The sequence below is a fragment of the Leptinotarsa decemlineata genome, unplaced genomic scaffold, assembly GCF_025532065.1.
Source record: "Leptinotarsa decemlineata unplaced genomic scaffold, Ldec_3_MD MMD2_tig00026307_RagTag_RagTag, whole genome shotgun sequence".
Lineage (NCBI taxonomy): Eukaryota > Metazoa > Arthropoda > Insecta > Coleoptera > Chrysomelidae > Leptinotarsa > Leptinotarsa decemlineata.
Window position 1 is genome coordinate 12,511,269 of NW_027412681.1, and position 21,363 is coordinate 12,532,631.

The 21,363-nt window shown below is 31.7% G+C and overlaps 1 protein-coding gene across 4 annotated transcripts; it reads left to right on the top strand.

The window, feature by feature from the left end:
• The first annotated feature begins 4,455 nt into the window (after window positions 1-4,455).
• LOC111506939 (uncharacterized) lies at window positions 4,456-20,162 on the top strand. 4 transcript variants are annotated; one of them, XM_074181008.1, is made up of 5 exons: window positions 4,458-4,661; window positions 13,021-13,068; window positions 16,101-18,339; window positions 18,438-18,578; window positions 20,030-20,162. In XM_074181008.1, the coding sequence occupies exon 3, from the start codon at window positions 16,112-16,114 to the stop codon at window positions 17,246-17,248; it is 1,137 nt and encodes a 378-aa protein (XP_074037109.1). In that variant the 5' UTR covers window positions 4,458-4,661; window positions 13,021-13,068; window positions 16,101-16,111; the 3' UTR covers window positions 17,249-18,339; window positions 18,438-18,578; window positions 20,030-20,162. The 4 variants fall into 4 exon arrangements, with proteins under 4 accessions (XP_074037110.1, XP_074037109.1, XP_074037108.1 ...); XM_074181009.1 differs by having other exon boundaries at window positions 4,456-4,574; window positions 16,101-18,578; XM_074181007.1 differs by having other exon boundaries at window positions 16,101-18,578.
• Window positions 20,163-21,363: the final 1,201 nt, after the last annotated feature.

Sequence of the window (21,363 nt, forward strand, 5' to 3'; positions counted from 1 at the left end):
CCAGGTGCCGTGAGTTCAAATCCGCAATCAACGATATTTTTTCGTCAAGGATTCATTCAGTTGGAACTTAAGTGCTGATGAACCTACTATTAACCATGATGATGCAAAAACATTTTTGGCTTTCTATTCTGTCATAAATGAATAAAAAACTAAGGAACCTCTAAAGAAAGTAAATAATCGAAACAATAAAAAAAGATATGTTGTAGAAGATATATCAAAGATATGTAGTTCGTTACCTGAATTTACTTTTCAAATATAAATCCAAAGAGAAAAAATCCATCTGAAATAACTACTTTCGATTATGAATATTAAATTACATGAAAATCACTTGTACTTACTCAGTTTGTACTCCTAATATTCCTTATCGAAACTCTTGTCATACATATGGCGTATTTTGTAGGATCTAATCTCATTCCAGATCTTACATTCCCGCTAAAACGTTTTTGTTTTCTTTGCTCGATCAGAATACCTCGAGCAAAAATAGCAAATGACCAGTATGATAACATTCGACGCAAATAATGTTCACACATGATTAAACGTAGGTTTTAGTAACATGAATCTGGAGATTGTACAACCACCTAATACAATACAGTTTTGAAAATGTTTTTATATGACGAAACTGCAGTAACGTTAGTTACAAATATAAGTGGTAAATCATGATCTCCTAACACGTGGTAACGGCTACATCCATCAATCTATATTTATTATTTTTCAGAAATCTAGATAGAATTTGTTGAAGCTATAGGAAACTTAACGCTCTCGTTTACAACTCACTTGTGGTTCACCTTTGCAAAAGTAGTTCATTTTACTCATGCATCATTTTCTCTCGTCTATAATAATTAATCGCATCAAAATATGCCGACCTCAAGATTCCTCAATTAAACAACTCTAAACACAGTGAACTCCAAATCAATAAACAAAAGCATGTGTTCCATATTAATTAATGTATAGTAAGTAAACTTTCTTGACTTAGGGACTGTCGGATTTGTTTGAGAAATGGCAGGGTTCTTATATAAAGGCATTGTCTAAGGATCTTAGAAAATGCCTTTAGACAATGATAAAGGGACATTCTGTTTATGGATTTTGGCCGTCAAATTTATGATGTCATTGGAGGAAAATAGCGCGTACCGACGATAGATAGTTTCCCATAGATGGATAATTTATTTTAAAATATATAATTTGATGAACAGACCATTTATTCGTTCATTTTGATTTGGGTTTTTGATGAACAGGTTTCTGTGCATTCAGTAGTTTTTAGGCATTTCAAGTGAAATAATTACGTTTGGTTGAGTTTCTGGTATTCTAATGTTACAATTGGCGAGTCTCACATATACATATATGTCACATATACATATATGTACCACATGTCTTCAGGGTGGAAATATGCAGAAAGAAGTCTTGAGACGTTTGTCCTAAGTTTCAAGTCTATTCATGTTTCGAATATACAGGGCTATTCAAATTCGTTTCTGTTCATGGGGATCTCGTAAACGATAAGAGATAGACTGTCGGTTAAATTGTGGCAAAGTTGCGTATTTTAGACACCTATTCAATGATGTAAAAAATCGAATATAGCCCTTTTGGTTCTGGAGATATACAGGAAAAACAAAAAAATCCCAAATTATTTGTTTGCCTATATCTTCTTTATTCGCAGACATATTGAAAATCTGTCCACAGTTTGCTCTAGGCACTTGATGTAGGCTATCAGACTATGTCCATAAATTTTTTATACAGGGTGTCATACTCTATCTCTTATCGTTTACGAGATCCCCATGTACAGAAACGAATTTGAATATCCCCCTGTATATCATAAGCAACTATATGTCAGATAATGTATGTGCTCATACATGAATATCTACACTGAAATTTCATGATTTACTGCTCAATAATTCCTTATGTTAGTCTGTGTGTATGAATGTACCTGCAGTTTTGTTAAAACCTTTTTCTTCAATCCTTACATTGGGGATTCTAATGTTCAGGAGTTGATATAAAAATAGCTTAACGCTTACTGAATTGTTTAACTATTTCAATGTATGTATGTATATGCCCATTCACACCAAATTTGTATCTTGAAACAAGTATTCACTTACTTATCGAGCATCTCGTTATTTATTTGAACTTTCAATTTGTACTTCTCATTTGTATTCGTATTTGGATCTTGAATAAATAACATATATTATTATTAAGACAACCTGATTTCAATGAATTGCCCAGAAATGATAGCATTCTATAGGTTGGCAGACTGAGTAGCTGAAAGTCTCCCACAGTCTACAATGAATTCCCGGATGAAATTCGAGAAATTACACATTCAGTTAAAAATTCTTCTGGGGGAAAATATTCTGTACATATATACATATATTTAACATCTTGCTGATACTCTCCAACCATTAGCCAAACAATCCTCATCATATGTCCAACAATTCTGTCACTTCACCGAAATCCACCAATATCCAACAGACATCCTTGTCAGCTTTGACGTAATATCCGCCTCACTATCCAAAACCTTATTCGAAACGAAACAAATTCCCCAAGACACTCTCAACCATTTCAGCTACTACATGCCAAGCACCCATTTCCTTTTTAGAGGAAAATTTACAAAAAGATAAAAGGCGCCCCAATGGATTCCCCACTCTCTTCGGTCCTTGCAAACCCTTACATGGTAGACTTTGAAACCAGGGCCATTGACATGTCTGACCTCAAACCTACGTGTTGGCTTAGATACGTAGATGACGTTTTTGTTATATGACCTCATGGATTTGAAAATCTTCATTCATTCCTAAACCACATACATCAATTCCTTACATTTCGATCTTCTATTCCAAATGAAAGTCAAAAATAACAATTCACTTCCATTCCTAGAAGTTATAATCACAAACTCCAATAATTCTTTCGCATACACTGTTTACCGAAAACCAACCCATTATAACCACTACTTCAAGGGTGAGTCCCTTCATCACCATGTTCAATTGAATTCCGTTATAAATTATCTGATACACAGGTCTATCAGACTCAGTGGTAGCTGTAATAGATCCAAGAAACTAGACGAATTCAAATCTGTCTTTCGCCAAAACGATCATCCCCAATCTCAAATCCAAAGACATATCAAACTTCAATGAACCCATACCCCATATTCCAAGCAGATCAAAGAACATCCAAAAGCTTTTTTCCTTATATTTATGGAGTTGCCGACAAAGTGAGCTGAATTCTGAAGAGGCACGATATCAGAACAGCCAACAATCAAATTTCTACTTTTCTATGAACACCTAAGGGCACGATACCCAATTAAACGAAATACCATGTTTCACCTGCTCCAGAACTTACAAAAGAGTTTCCGCAAGAGTTTATGAACATTAACTTCATTAATCAGATCCAACTTCATTCATATTCAAACACCATCGTGAAACAGACCACATAATAAGCCTTGAAAACATCAAAACCATTGCCACCGAAAAAATCACCGATTTTTTATCGATAATCCTTAAAGTTATTGCAACTGAAAAACTTCCCAACTGCCTCAACAAACGAGATAATTAACAAAAATTACCTCTTCCATGGAAATCATTACTGTCACGCCGTACATCTCACAACATTGCACACCTCACTTATTCAAATCATACTTCCATTCCCACTACCAACTCCATCTTTGCTCCCATCACTGGTTCGTCGCTCTACTCTTCCAGGGACATAATGACATAAATATCAGAATAGAGCCTGCAGTGTGCAGTCCCACAGTCGACGCTTAAAGTAGGCAGATTGAGAGCCTTGCAGAAACCAGCAACGAGACCTGGCAGATTGAGACCTCAGAAATTAACACACATTTTAAGTAATCTCTTGAGTTTTATTCATCTCTACTTATTTTGAGTGGAGTTTTATATGTTTCCGGGTTCATCAGCCGTGGTCTGCAGGTTTATATACCTGACGTTTCTTCTGCTACTGCGGCAGACATTCTCAAAGACGATGCGGCAACGGCGGCAGCCCCATTTTTAATTTGCGCGATGCGCAAATCAAAAATGGGGCTGCTGCGATTTTATAAATGAAAAAAAAATATTCATCGGTCGGCAGCCAGGCGGTTCGACGTGGATGCTTTTTTCACTCACTCGAATTGAATGTAGTCGGTGGTTCAAGCCCTAATCTATCTTCCAACCCGTGTTAGGAATCACACAATAAAAGGTAAGACCTTGTTAATCCTTAGCTCGCTCAAGTTTTGACATCTGAGGGTGTCGTTCGTAGGGGTGCGACAGTTGGTTTGCGGAAAAACAGAATATAAACAGAATGAAGAAATTCAGTGAAATAAAAGAATAGTTCTTGAATTCATCGATAGATACGATGGTTTAATCATTGGTGTTTTCAGCGCTTTCTAAAGCACTTCGTCGGCCTTCTGTGATCCGATCATCATATTTTCTGTGACACATCTATAAGTGGACGAACTTTATTTAACTGTGGCCAAGCTAAAGAAGAGAAGAAGAAAAATTCCATTGTGTCAAGCATGTAGTTCACAGATCTTGTTTATTTTTGTTAAAAAACTTGTTGCTGCTTAACTTATTCCGACGAATTGTTCTGAACGTAGACGAGTAATGGTAAAAGCACTAATTATTGTGTTTCGATAGTATGAGTAGAAAACATTTTATCCGTGAAATTGAACTTTCAAATATTCTAATAAGGAGGTAGGTGCCTCTTCATTGTTTATTTATTCTCTAATACCTTTAATGGGTCCTTGGAATATGTAAAGGCTGCAGCATTTATACCCAAAATTTAACGTGTCCAATTATATGACAAAATTTTTTTGCTCTAGACTAGTCTAGACTGAAGTATTGGTTTTTAATCTAAGGGGTACATAATTATCTGTGTTAATAGTTGATACCCCTAAACCACCACATGAGTGTATTGATCACCTTGATGAACATGAAAAAAAAATTTCAATCAACTACAACAATCTATAATAATATAAAGAGAAAACATTTGATTTTTTGAATGTTGTAGTATATTTGTAATTCAAAAACTACTGGAAAGAATTTCAAAATTCCTTCACCTACATCTATTGAAAGCTACATTATCAGCGAGGTACATAGACTGTTCAATACTTATAAATTTTTTTAAAATTAGATATTCTTGGTAAATTTTCAATAATGGGTGTGTTCAGAACAAAAAAGAATATGCTCTATTGAATGGGACAAAAAAAGCAATTTTTTCAAATTTCTTTAAATTTATGCTGTCACTGGATTCAGCAGTAACCTACTCCAACATTCAGCGATGAAGCGGCTTTAAGAGCTGAAAGCATATTTTGAAACCTAAAATATTAAGGTTCCAAACCAGGGTGGATTGGTATACAATTTTCCTAGCAAAAAAACCTTATAGAATTGTGATGATTTTATTTCAAATTCATTCATAAAATTCATTCCTACCTCCATTTTCACTGCTTCTGAACTTGAAATTTTGGGATTATTTTTCATGGTACCAGTCTTGAAGCAAGAAATTGAAATTGCAATCTCTGAACTCAAGAACTTGAACTATTTATTTAAACATTTATAGGCTCTATAGCAGAATGATAATGTCTTGCCATGAAAGCCCTTACTGTTATTTTTAATGCATACATTGAACAAACATATTTAAAGCATGGAATATATGAAATATTTGAAATCATTTTAAAGAACAGGCGATATATGTATTTTCATGAATATGACTTGTTCAATACAAACCAATTTAGTTTCAGTAATTCATCATGCACAATGAATGTTCTGAAAAGGGTGGTTAATAATAATAATATTAATTAGTCTTCATAAACACACAGTTTCAAACATGTCAGTAGTTTTATAAAATACATCGAGTTAAGATGAAAAATACAAATTTAATATATGTTGAGTATATGCAGAAATTTCATTTTATTAATAGTAATGATGGTTTTAAAAAGTGGGACACACAGCAATTGCTATGTATGTGACCTTCGTAAAGTATTTGATGATGCTTTGCATCGTATTTTTATATTGAATCTTATGCAGTAAGAGGTATTTCACTCTTCTCCAAAAAATGGCAAATAATGCATTCTTCATCCATGATGATAATTGTTCATCATGTTATTGATTTTGAAAAAGATATAATATTAAATTGATTTTAAATTGAGACTGGCATTTTTTTTTAAGTTTAGGAATAGCATTGAATATTTTTTATATCTGGTAACTGAAAGACCCTTTGAATAAATGGGTTGTGAAAATGGGATGTGATGAAGAGCCTTTGAACCTGATGTTAATATTATGGACATTGGTTCGAAAAGTCACTTTTATGTGTAGATACGAGTGATTTTATATAAGAGAATCTTATGATAGAGACAGGCAACATACAGTTTTTACTAATTTCCATATTTATCCATCCAACTTCTTTGAGGTTGTAAGATATTCTGTTTCTCATTTTATACCATATATAAGTCTGAAACAAAAATTCTGTAATTTCTGAATCTTTCGTTTATAATGACATATGAGATTTGGCCCATAAAAAGTATTTGCAAAATTCAATTGTGCTAGCACTAAGCTCTCACATAATTTTTTTTTCAATTCTATTAATAGGCAGTGCCTATTGCCATATAGGTATTAGTAGTTTGAGGGAGGCATAGGCTCAATGAATGAGTTTGTTGGTAGGTTTTTCAAACCTCATATGAGAATCAAATACTTAACATGCCAGGGTTCCTGGCTTCATCAACAACATCAAGTGTAACTGCATTTATATGAATTTTGACTGAATTGATGGTTTTACTCCTATTGATTTTTGACCTGAAAATGATAACTCTGGATTTTTCTGTGTTGAAGAAAAGAGAGTGTGGAGTTGCCAGTTCAATAAACTGACTAATATCAGAGTCTTTTATTCCGCAAGCTTATTGGAGTGTCTTCCACATAAAGATGCACATTACAGGTTTCAAGTTTCTTTAGCAAGGTGATGAGTCTATAGTAAAGAGCAATGGACCCAAAACTGATCCTTGTGGTACTCTTGCAATCAGTTTCAGTTTATTTGACACTTGAGAATCTAACTAAACGTGTCACCTTCCAGATAATCGACGATAAGTTTGACAGTGTTATCACGTAATGTAATATATTTAATATGAGTTTATGATTCAAGGTATCGAATGTTCTGCTACAATCGAGAAGAACCAATATCGTGCACTTCCTTATATAAATCTGAAAGTGCATCTGAAGGTTCAGAAAACAGGATAGTATTCACCAAAAAATCTTGAATTTTTTCTGGATCCTTCAGATGTTCAGGGGTATCTGAAGACATTATATTTATGATTTTGTTGTATTTTAGTGATTTTCAGCTCTCTTTTCTACTTCTACTAAAATTTTGAAACGTATAACTAAAGTAAGCTTTTTTTCACATTTTATTGCGCCATTAACATAGTTGCACGTGTCTTTATAGAACTGTAAGTGTGCTGGAGCTTTTGTCCTTTTATATTTGTTCAAAGCTTTGTCTCTTGTAATAATCATTACTTGTATTGTTTCAGTCAACCATGGGGTTCTAGGGTTTTTTACTCTTATAAGGTGCATGCCTATTGAAAAGATTTGTCAAATAATTAATTGAAAAAAATAACTTTTCCTTCTATTGAATCTTGATCAAATATCATAAAGAAGGGTGTGCTAAGTAGATCAATTGCAAACAGATTCGCATTGAAGTTTTAGAAATTTCTATGTGTAAACATCTTGGGACCTACGTTTTGTCCACTTACTGTTACCTTGCAAGCTACAAGCAAATGGTCCGTAATATCATTTGTGTCTATCGACATCACTTCTAAAACAGAATCCGTTTCTTGAATTATTATTAAGTCGAGAAGAGTTGCTGTATTATTTGAAATTCATGTTGGGGTTTCTACTATTTATTTTAAATAAAGAGACTCTCAAGCATTCGTAATTAATGTTAAAATCACCAGTGCCATAGTATCTTATCCACATTTGCATATACTGAAAACAATGTATTTTCAAACTCGTCAAGAAATTTGTTTGTATCTTAGAGAGGATGCCTATAAATAACTCCTATTGCCCAAGTTTTTTTCCAATAGTTATTTTACCCAGAGCTGCTCGTATGACTTTCCTGTGTTGAGTAAATCCCCGATTAGTACCTTACTGATAAAAATAAAGTATGGCCTCCACCTCTAATTTTGCGATCTAGCCTGAATAATGAATTTAGATTAAATAAGTCATTATGAATATCATGATGGAGCCACGTCTCAGATATCATGAAAATATTTAATTTTCCTTCTAATATCAGTTGATGAACTTCTTGAAGTAATGGTAGGAGCGACCTCAAATTCAAATTTCCTATTTTAAGGGATTCCATGACTAATACAAATAAAATATTGCTTTGACACTGATCTTTATCCTAACTACCTATTTTCAAATGAAAATCAAAAAAAAGTTCAACTGTTGTAAAAAGAGATTGAAAAAGAAATATCTTGACTTTTTCGGAACTGCAAAGAAAAACAACAATGGTTTCTAACATGCAAATGAGAAACTGTATTAACCTGATGTGGAAATATTTTGAAACAAGTAATCTATGGATAAACCAGGAAAAATTTTAGCATATTATTAGATACATGATCAATTCTGGCAAAACAGGTGGATTTCAAAAGAACAATTAATACAATATTACTTCTAGGAAAACAGATGATTTGTAAATTTGTTAATAATTGACATTTTATGAAAACAAGTTCAATAATGGTGAATGAATAACTTCATGTTGGTCTTTTAAAAGAAAATGAAATATTTGGTGCAAATTTTTCATTATTATTTTTATTACATATTATGTGAGAGTTTAAAAGGGACTCTGTACAAGTATGTTTACATATATCAGCAGAAAAAGTCTTTTCAGTTACAAGAATAGTTGTTCAAATTCGTCACTTAATTTTCATTTACTTTTATTATTCCTACACACACGTTGGTGTGGTGTTTCCATTTCATCAGAGCTTTCAATATATTGCATTTTATACTTTTTGAACGCGTGGCTTTTATGACTTCATTTGGATGACTTCAATAACAGCTTTTTTCCTGCAGCCTATTTACTGAAATTTAACTGAACTTCTTCCACGTCCCTTTCATTTCTAATTAGCATCAATATATAAACGAAGAAAGTAATACAAATTATGAAATTATCAAACAACAACAAAAATGAATTGGCACTCAGGGGCGACTTGATTGATTCCAGTGCCGCATTGGCTTTTTCAGCTGCAGGAAAAACCTGCAGCACCAAATCATCTGAAGATCTTGATCTGCCAATGTCCTCTCTTTCATAGAACAAAATGTATAGTGTCTCCAAATGTTCCAATAAATTCAAGATATTGCCAGAATATTTAGTGATACGACAATCGTCAAATTTAAACCATTCCATTTCGTCTTTGACCAGTGCGTAATGATGACCATTAATTACTTTGCCTGAAATTTATCGTAATTTTTCAAGATTTATACGTGTTAGTTAACTGTGTTTGTGAATGCTTATGGCAATATTATTTTTAAGTAACATGGTATATGATTGACTTACTTTTAAAAGGCTTTTGGAAAAGTCTAAAACTAGATTAAAGTTGACGTTTCACTACTATAATAGTTGTTCTATTTTCATTCAGATTATGAATTAATATGATCCTCTCAAAAACCAGGTCAAGAAATGAAAGAATATATGAATTAAATGGAAACTTGAAATGAAAGGTAAATATGAAACAGTTGTAAAATGACAAATACATTCGGGCTTTCATGCGAACTCTCTGTATTTTATGCTATACAGGTACCTGCCATTGATCATATTAAGTTCATTTGGTGAGTTTGCAAGATATTCTGGAGCTTTCTCTGCAGGGTTTATATTCAATATCACTGGTAAATTAAAAAGCAGTTTATCAATAGTTGAAAATTTTGAAGTTGAATGAATTTCGTTGATCTATGTGTATTTTTCAAGTACATATGTTTTTCAAAATCTGAGATCAGTTTCAGAATTCTAATCAGATTTTTTTGAAATACTATTTGATTTTAAATTTGAGTCTCTCATTTTCATTAAATAAGTTTATCAATAACTGACGAATAGCCTTATGTTTGGCAATCTGACTTAAGTATTTATTGAAGCGATTAGCTACACATGCAATATCTATTGGTTCAACGAAAGTATGTATTTGAGAATCAACAGGGCAGATATGATAGTTTCACTAATCAGTGTTTCAATGAAAAGTTGTGTATAGGGTATGAAAGAATGAACCCAAAAATACTACCTACCTATGTATTTCAGTGTTCATATGAAACTAGTTGTTTCGAAAGAATTTTATTTGATAAATAGTCTAGTGATCCAAATAATTTAATTCTAGAAAAGATTCTTGGGTAACAGGATGAAATTATCTTAGAAAAACAATAGTTTTCTTGTCAACGTTTCTAATTTTATTAAATTCTTCTTCAGGGCTCAGAAAGAAATTTTTTCACATCACTGTACCAAACAAAATATTTAAGACCAACACAATGGCATGAAACGAACGATTTTTTTTTTTCATGTAATCCAATGTTCGTATGAAAGTAGTTGTTTCGAAAGGGTTTTGTCTTCTAATTGATATCTAAAAAAACTTCTGTGCATGTACTACATATCTTCATAAATCGTTTTTATTGTAGTTATTTTTCTTTTCCTTTCTTTAGAAGTTCCTACGTTTTGTATTCAATGACGGAGAATTAGACAGCCAAAAAGCTTTTTCTCAAAAAAAAAATATTTCAGTGATAAAGTCGTAATGTTAAAAAAGAAAAGAGTGGTCGAATTGTAATGTTGCTCAGAACGGTGCTCATGAGGTGATAAGACAAGTGTCTTGTCCCGACACTTCAAAGTACATCGTCGAGGATGCCAGTGTTTCATTTCATGCAAGTGGCATTGTATATCAATAATCTTTCATGTATCACATTATGTAGTGTATCTATGAATGGTAGCTGTTTTAAATTCATAACGAATGTTTGTAATACAAACTGAATGGCAAAAAGTGATTTTCATATAATTAATTTTTTTTTCTGATTGAATCTGCCGTTACTTGATGAAGATCCATAGTATTTTCACAAACTACACCTAATGATTTGATCTACGAAAGAGTTTTTTTCTTTCAGTTTGTATGTGAATTGAACTTCTGTGTGTCTTCGTAAGGAGTTTGAATTGTATTTTTTTCTTCATGTCTATGAAAGTTTACCACATTATTTATTTACTTAACAAAGTCAAAAAAATCTAGCAAAATCTAATTGAACTGTGATCATAAGTATCAAATGCTTCTGGAGAATCCATGTTCGAAACTAATAGGTACTTTTCATTCGATTGGATATACATATAGTTGTTATAATGTCAACTATTTCTAGTGGTGCTGTCAAGTTTCTTGAGGTTTGATTGCTTACTTGACATTATAGTATGTATCTAATATGCTCAAGGCTAAGTGGGCACTTACTGATCTCAGATACCTGTAACTTAGGGATAAGTTAACCTATGAAGTGATGTAACTTTTACACATTTTCATGCAGTTAATAAAATTTTGACACATATTATATTCATTTCATTAATTGACTATCATACAAAATAGTTGTTAAAAGTTCTTCGGTGATTTTCTTAACTACAACTTCCTCAGAAACTTCTAATTTTTCTAAACTCTATTGGTGATTTCCAAAAGAGACATCAAATTTCATCTGGAGTGAATATTAACTCTTCATAGTATTTTGCATTACTTATCATAATTATATGATAAGTATGGCGCCAAAAAAACAATTCTCTATGCTGATGATACCACCTTAATCTACAGTGGAAATAGTATCAACAAACTAACAGAAATATCGGAAGACATTGAAAATAAAGCTAATACTTGGTTTATAATAAATAATTTGAAATTAAATACCAATAAGACACAACGTCTTTAATTCTCCACTGTAGGCCCCTCAAATGATACCGTGAAATTGCTTGGCATAACACTTGACAATACCTTATCTTGGCATCAACATACAAATCAGCTTAGGAGCAAGTTATCCAGCACTATTTATGTTCTACGACAACTTCAAAATATTACCAGCTTCTATATATTAAAAATTACTTATTATTCGCTTTTTCATTCTCGCATTGGTTATGGGATTGTTCTTTGGGGAAACTCACCTGGTTCTCTCAATATCTTTAGGTTACAAAAACGAGCCATTCGAATATTGGGAGATGTAGGTTTTCGGGAACCGTGTCAGCCAATTTTCAAAAAACTAGGTATCATGCCTGTACCAACGTTATTCATTTTTCATGTTTTGCTAGAAATCCACAGAATTGCGAGTACCTTACCTAAACGTTCTAATATTCATCAGTACCGTACGAAAAACGCTGTACAAATCTGTACAAATCGAAATCGCCTAGCTAAATCTCAAAAAAATTCTTTGGATTACAACTTATATAACTGTTTACCAGTCAAGCTGAAAGATCTTAGTATGAATAAATTCAAACAATCCGTTTAACAACTACTATTGGAGGGCTGCTTTTACTCTGTCTCTGATTACCTGGGGTATTTTAAAAATCGCTCCTAAGTCTCAACATACAAGTAATATACTAATCTGACTACCGTAAATATGCTATAGTATGTTGTTCTTTCATGTTTTTAATGTTAATCTTTATGTTGCTCTACTTTTTATCTTAAATTATATGTTATACTCATTCGATCTGAAATTACTTTGGCTGTGCATAAGCATATGTAACAAATTTGTCACGACTTGCTACAAACATGTAAAGTGTAATGTGGTTAAATAAACTTTTATTCTATCGCTCGATACGTGTTCTGTCTGGATTATCTGTTGAGATTGTTAAATAACACCAAATCTTCTAAGATTTTTTTGTATACTTACTTGATGAAAGAATTAAAGTAATGTTTGGGAAGTTGAGAAGCAATTAGTTGTTGGATGATTCTTCACCCATACAAGATATTTTGTAGATATATTTTTTCTATAGTGCTTTCTGATATTTGAAAGCATAAGAATTGATTTTTAGGTATTGATTTTTCTAAATATTGTTTTTTTTTACTTTTTCCAGATTGGTAATATTCATTTACCCAAAAATCTCATCCATAAAATACTACTGGTAAGTCAGAATATATTATGAAAATACATTGAAAATGTATACACACTGTTATTTTTAAACTTTATTGATTTTTCTTATTAAGAGAATATAGTAAAGAATTTGTTTAAATTAGTAAATATTCATCGATTAGGAAATTTCGATCTTCAATAGATCGTTTCTTTCGTCAATTTACTATTATTACTGAAATATTTTTTGCAATATGATTTGGTAAGTGATTATAATAATTTCAAAATCAAAAAGATTATTGGCGATAAGAAAAATGTACTTTTCTGTAACCCAATATGCATTTAGGAAGTAGTTATCTAGGTTTTCAAAAATGTATTTTTCTGTTTGGGAGAAATCCTACTCTTACATTAAAATGCAGAAATAAGAAGTCAAAATAATTCCTAAAATATTTCTTATATATCTTATACTTGAGAGTACTGCTGGTTTTATACTACACTATGACTTGAATTTTTATGTTTTCAACTATTGAACTTGAATCATCACTGATAATGTGAATTGTGATGAATATAAATTGTTAGTAATAACACAGAGCAACAATAGGCAAGTACACGGGATCATTTTGCTGTTAGAAAATGTGGGAGTTAGGTTAGGTTAGGTACAAAGTGAGTGGGTCTATTCGACCCTCCACTGCAACCCGCAAGGGTTATTTACACTCAACTAAATAAACACAGCTTCTTAACGAAGCCGATTAGATTGTATGGTGAGTATTTTTTCAGGTCAGATGGTTAAGAGTACGGCTCTGCCAAATTTTAAACCTGATTCGGTCCCCAGCGGGGCAAGCACAAAGTGTGTGCTCTGCTGTTTCATCATTTTCCAAACAGAGGAGACACACGGTCTTCCGACAGTCCGGGTCTCTGCATATGATGATTCAAATGACAGTGATCTGTGAGAAGGCCTGTTAGACATCGTAGTTCATCCCTACTGTAGTCCAACAACTGTTTGGTATCAAGCTTTGAAGGGTGAATGAACGTCTTAGAGTACCCAGAAACTGTTCTTGTGAACAAAATTGTTGGCAACAGCTAGTACACTAGATTAGTAAAATAGAAAATGACTAACATAAAAAGCGTTCTTTATTAAAAAACAAAATGATTCTATGTATGAATCATTTTGAGAAGGTGAGAAAATAATAAAATGAATCGACAGATACTGGATATTAAACTATTTAGCTTTTGAAGAAAAGAGAATTGAAACTTTCTATGTTTTTTACCACTTTTATTTGTAACTAACGTTACTGCAGTTTCGTCCTATAAGGACATTTTCAAACTTAAACATTAAACTAATAATGGTTTATTACATTAATCCTTATATAGCACCCCTGTAGGTAATAATAGAAGTATTTGACTTGATGGAGTACCTGAATTTACAATTTACAATGTGGATGTGCTAATTTGAAAAACCGGTGAGCAAACTAAATCGATTTGATCATTTAACAGGTTGCACCCGCAATGTTTATGCTTGTGAGTTTCCAAGGATTCTAAATAATTGAGTTTGTAACTCTTCCTTGCACAGTGCAAAATTTCTGTATCGTTTAGATTCGGGAACTTGTGGTTGCATGCCAAAGAATGGTTTGAAAACGTCGAATCATTTTTTTCTAGTTTGGAGGACTTTTCATGTTCAGCATACCATTTTTGTAAATTTCGACCACAAACACAAAATTGTTGGCAACAGCTAGTACACTAGATTAGTAAAATAGAAAATTTTTAACAAATAAAAGTGATAAAAAACAGAAAGTTTCAATTCTCTTTTCTTCAATATGATTTCCTACCACGTAGTAACAGCTACATCCATCAATTTATTTAGCTTTTGTCCACCAGAAGTTCTTTTTTGCCTTAAAATTGATTGAAGCCCTGCGGAACGATGATATTCAGATTAGATGCAAATATTAAGGAAATAAATTTATGGACTTTTTCATTTTTTTCAGTATTTTATGAATAATTGATATTTGATATTTCCAGTTGTTTTGGAAATATTGGCTATTAATGTAATTGTTTCATCAGAGTCGCTTAAACTATTATAGTTACTAAAAAAAAATGTCTTCCATTTACATACAAACAGTGAAAAACTTATTTTTCATTTGTTTTTCTTTGGATAGAGAATTTTGTCTAAACTTGAAACTTGTGGGTAAAAGTAGTACAATGAAATATGAATGCAATCGTCAATACTCATTAATTCAGGAACACGAAAACTTTATTGATATCTTTATTGTAAGAATAAAAAGTATAAAAAACATCGAATAATATGTATCGTTCATTTAGCACAAGCTAATGCAGTTACAATATTAGTCTTAATCTAGGTTAAAAATTTAAATGTCACAATTAAAATTTAAAATTTAAAATCATGTACATTGAAACATATAAATAAAAACAGCACAATAAATAAAATAAAAAGAAGAATAATATTTTAGTTTCCAATCTGTTCGTATATTTGTAAACAATATAGTTAAGAACATTAAGAATTGTATGACATCCCTATTTATTTTGTTGGTGAAGGCATAACAACTTTAATGAATAGGATAAATGGGAAAACAGATATTATTTATAGATAGGTACAATATAATGACTCAAAATATAATAATATAGAATCTAGAATATTAATTTAGAAAAGAAATATCTGGGTATGATTATTGATGAATATTTACCATTTTCAAACATGCATAAATAAAAAAATAAAAAATAAAAATAAATAATTTATTTGGAATCAGTAGAAACATTTTTACTGGACAAAATTAATTGTTTATAAAACTATGATACTCATACACTCACATTTTCATTATGCTTCATATATTTTTCTTTTAATAATTGAACTCAAATTCACATTCTTCAAAAGTGTTAGTTAGACCATCACCTATTTTGATGTTTAATTTGTTTTGAAAGTACATTCGATATGTATGAGCCAGCTTATGTATGTTATGTATGTTATTTTTATTGAAAGCTGTTCATTTTTATGAAAGAAGAAATTCCAGAATTAACAGTATATAAATATTATATCAAAAGATTATCTTTTTTCAACATAGTGAATATTTTCAGGTTTGACAAACATGATGGATAGCCTGAAAGATGTAGTTGATGAAATGTTGAAAATCACATGTGTTCTCTGCAATAAATATGTAACTGTACCTCCTATTTATGTGTCTGAAGATGGAAGAAAATACCGTTGTGGCAGATGCAAGGATATTAAATGTGAAGTAAATAATAGGTGTTTACTATACGAGAACATTGGGAAGTTTTTAAAGTTTCCATGTATCTATAAAAAATGTACTGAGTTAATTTCATGGGGAGAGGTAGAGGGGCATGAAAAAATGTGTGCTTACAGGACTATGACTTGCCCTATTTATTATAACAATAACTGTAGGAAACAAATTGAAAGTGAAAATCTAGTTTCACACATAAAAGCTGAACACATTCTGCTTTATCGTGAAGGGACACTTACTATCACTCAGACTAAAGGTAAAAGAAAGGTGATAGTTTTGGTAGAACAGGGAATACCGTTTTTGATCTTTTTGGGTAAACAAAAACTTTCTATTACTTCCATGAAACCAAATATATGCTCCACTTATGATTTGAAATTGAATGGGCCCCTTTCTCCATCATTGTTATATGAGCATCAGAAAATAAATGAAGGTTATGATGAATTGATAAATTGTATCGAATGCATTGCAGAAAAATGCCAAAGAAAATATCATCTGTATTCGACATTGTATGGCAATGAAAATGAAAAGTTACAATATACTTCCGTTAATTCTGTAGTACTTGAAAATATATTTGGTTATTACTCTGAACTCACATATACTATCAATATTTTCGTTGGTGGAAAAATTGATGGAAAAGAAGTCAGAGATGTTGCCGTTTCCACGGATGTTATGAATAGCACACAATTAGCCATACAGAATAATGATGTATGGAAAAACTTCGAATGTCCAGTGTGCATAGAATATATGACTTCTCCAATATTCACTTGTCAAGCTGGACATCCAATTTGCAACAGTTGCAAGTCAAAACTTAGCACCTGTCCAACATGTCAATCAGCAATTGGATCTTCAAGAAACTTTCCTCTTGAAAATTTAGCAGAAATTTTGAAAGTTTCTAATTCATATCGAAAGGATATGAGGTGTAACAATTCAGAAGATTCAAAAGAGATGTCCATTCCTGATGTGGATTCTTCGAAAACTGATTGACTGCCTTGTGGTATGTGTTGGTTACGTTGAATACTTATATTTGATTTGTGAATTTTATTTAAATTTTGAGTAACTTCCAATTATTTCAACGTAGATTTTGCTATCATGCCTCATCCTAGTATTCCATACATACCTGAGTACGTTTTGATTGAACTTGTCAAATACAATTTTTCCACTACATTGAATAAAGTCATCATATTTGTAGCAGGTCGTATAAAAATTTATATAAATGACAACACAGACAGTTTAAGAATAAGTATAGAAACAAGAGAGATGAACAAAGTGGTAAAAGAAACAAAACACAATATGCTTAATCGAGTGTATAGTATATTAAATACCCAGTATTTCATTGAAAACAAGATAATTCTTTGAAAATGGCATGTTCAAATTCTACAGGTGAATAGAAACAGTATTTCAGGAGATATTGCTTTAGTTTCTTCTCAAGTTTATTCAAACTAAGATTTTACACTTGCTGAAGAAATACATTGTACAAGAGTTACCGGAAGAACAGACCAACCAGACAAAAGCTTTTCTCCCCTACATTCATGGAGTCACTGACAAAGTGAGCCGAATTCTGAAGAAACATAACCTAAAGACAGTATTCACAGCCAACAACCAATCTCCACTATGTTAAAAATACCCAAGGACACGATACCCAAAGAAGCACAGGGCTTATTCGAAATACCATGTTCAAGCGAGACATAAGTGGAACCACCTATTAGTATGACACCCAAGTTGTCGGTTGATTGATCAAAACACCAACACTGGCATAAAAACTTGGCAAGTTGACTTGGGTGTCACACCAATAGGTATTTCAACTTTTGTCTCGCTTGCGTTTACGCAGATATTTTTAGTGATGGTATCATTCGAATTAAAAATAAAAGCCGAGATTACCTACCACAGAGAAGCGACAAAGACGGCCATTTTGTGTCCCTTTTTCGTAGACGCATGCGCATACTCAACGATATGACGGTGATTCTGGATTGTTTTGAGTATTACAATTCTATTCACATATTATTATGTCTATGGATGATGTCTGCCCACATAGGAAATGTTTATCAGCTACTCGGAACAACTGGTAACGCAACAACGTAAGTAATTGTTTCTGGTTGAATATGGCACTAGTGACTGCGATATTCCTATAGTCCATTCATTTGAGCCACAATGATTCAATCTCATGTTTCCCTAGGTCATCGTGCTGTCTGTGGTATGATCTGCTGAATGTCCTGAAGTGGAAAACCGTAACAGGGGTGATGAAGTAGTGACTGCCTCGAAGTGCCTTGGGGTGTGGTGTTGCCTCGATTGCATGAAACAAGAGAGAAATTCGGCAGTAAGTTCTTTCATGATATATTTTTATTCTTATAGCTAGGTTATGTTACTAATAAATTCGATAATGAAACCAATCAACAAAAATCACTGCATTCCATAGTTAACAATCATTTTACAGTTTATTCTAATTGGTTAGAGTACATATAATATACATTTAAGTTAATTTGACGATAAATAGCAGATACCTTACAAACTTTCTTTTTCAACTTTGAAGCATACTTTTTGATTTATGCTTGAGCATACTCTCAAAATTCATTGGTTCTTTATGACACACCCAATTTAATATAAGATCTTTTTGTACAATTTTTTACTGATTCCTTACAGTATTTGTCACCTGCCTATTCAATTGTCACCTCATGTGATATACATTTCACTGAATAATAGGAAATTGAAAATAACAATAGCAGTTTTTTTCCTTTCAATGAAAATAAACAGCTATTGGAAATATTTATCGAAAACAACTACTTTCCTGGCTAGTACCAACGACGAATATTCAATTATATCGATAAATATATATATCAGAAACCACATGTAAATTGCATCTCTCAGATTTTGCATATATTATTATTATTCTCTTTATTATCTTTCACATTTCTTCATAATCACTATGACGTTGTAACTTTCTACATCTTGAAACATCATATTTGTCTTTTCTTAAGACAACTTTCTGTGTCGTACTTTCTACAACATCGTACCTATTGTCTTTCCTCCGAAGACCTCATGTATGCGCATTTCATTTCATGCCTCATATAAAATTCATATTATAATCATCATTATTTCTCATGAACATCTAACATATTTTACACACCTTTGAAAATGAAAAATTTCATGCAGTTTTGGGAGCGTCCTCCACAGTCTGCCTTTTCATCTCGTGTGTATAGTCTACCTATATAAATGATTCTTCTTCAATACATAATCATCAATTCTCACCTTTTCAATATATCTATATGCTTCTTTTATTTCTCATAATATTACAAACTTAACTATTTGTAGATCATCAGTCTGAGATGCTATTTCCTATTACTTTCCATACAAAATAAAAAAATAAAACTATGTGGTGACACTGAATTGTTTGTACTTCTTCTGGCCAGGGGTGTGTCAATAATGCATTCATTATTATTATGTTTCTTTTCTTATGTAATTACTGCTTATTTTTCCTTGATTAATTGTATGTAAAATTGTATTTTAAAAAACTAATTGCAACTGAAAAAATATTAATATTAATATCTGAGTTTCATTCAATTACTATTCTCTAATGTTTATACCCTATTCTGGATTCTTATATGTTTAAAATTGAATATTTTGATTCGAGTCAGAATACTCATTCATGAAACAATTCAGTTCTGGAATTTTTCCGTATACCTAACTAGATAAATTAATTTTTGTTTAATATTATATGTACTCTGGACATGCTTTACCGAGCATAATTTAACAAATTTAATTTTGTTATAGGGGAGGGCTTAAGATTATGCAACGAATAGTGAACAATAGTATTTGAGAACAAAACTTTTTGTGAAAGAGATGTAAGTATGTATGAAGTGTAACACTGCCATGTAAAACATGTTTTAATAAAATTTTTGAAGACTATCATCTCTTATTACCTCTTGATATTAGTTTCGCAATAATTATTTATAGGGAATGAATTATTACTCTTCAAACTCAAAGGAAAAAGTTTGAATATTTGGCGGTTATATTAAAATAAAACTATTCCCAGAATTTACTGAAAATAGTAAATCTGAGGGATTTTTTAAATATTTTACGTTGCGCTGTATCAAAAACAACATCATAAACCAATCGACAAGGGTTCATATTTATACTATATTTCAAAAATGATGATTTTTTAATGCTGGCGTTCCTTATATCAACATAGAGTAAGAAGTTTTGTATTTTTATACTTCACTTTGTTTTTCCGTTACCCATATCGGTATCAAAGTTTTCGGTTTTTTATAAAATAATCAGGCAACAGCTTATGTGACGAACAATTAGTTTGTGTTATGTTAGCAAAAATAGTAGCCAGGGACGTTTTTCATGAAGGTGGATGTAATAGATCATATTCGATCAGAATTTCATTTGGAGCACATGTATGTTCGCTGAGATGGATATTATGTCTATTTGTTCACGCCGTTTTATCAACTAAATATTACTCATACTAAATTGAAAATTGTTACAATGAAAACAGCAGATGAAATATAAAAATGAAAAATATAAACGTCAATAGCATATGACAACTCACTCTAATGATTATAAAAGAGTAGCAAAATCAGAAAAAATACGTGTGTTACAAAATAAACCTTATCGATATGGACGATGAATCGACTACGGGAAAAACAACTTTCAAAAAGCGAATAAAACTCAAAACTGGACATATTTCTTGTATCAATATTGTTATTGATTATATTGAATATATTAATCACTTAATGAACTGACGTTGACGACTACTATAATTTTTTTCGAGTAATTACCAATAAAATGTTAAAGGATGATTGGGAACAAGGAATATCTTATGAATCCAACTAATTGATACTACGGTACACATTTCCAAGCTGATGTAACAGATATTGGTAGGTGTATCATTTATATTCCAAAAAGTCAGATACGAATGCAAAATTTCGAAATCATGTGATGGGTAATCGTAAGGAGCTGGATAAACAGATATTCCATACGTTTAGCCAATCTCAAAGGTACAGTTCCAAGCTGATGAAACATATTGGAAAATGTACCGCTCATACTTTCGAAATTTACAGACAAGATATGAAAAAATTTGTCAAATTATTCTATTGGCAATC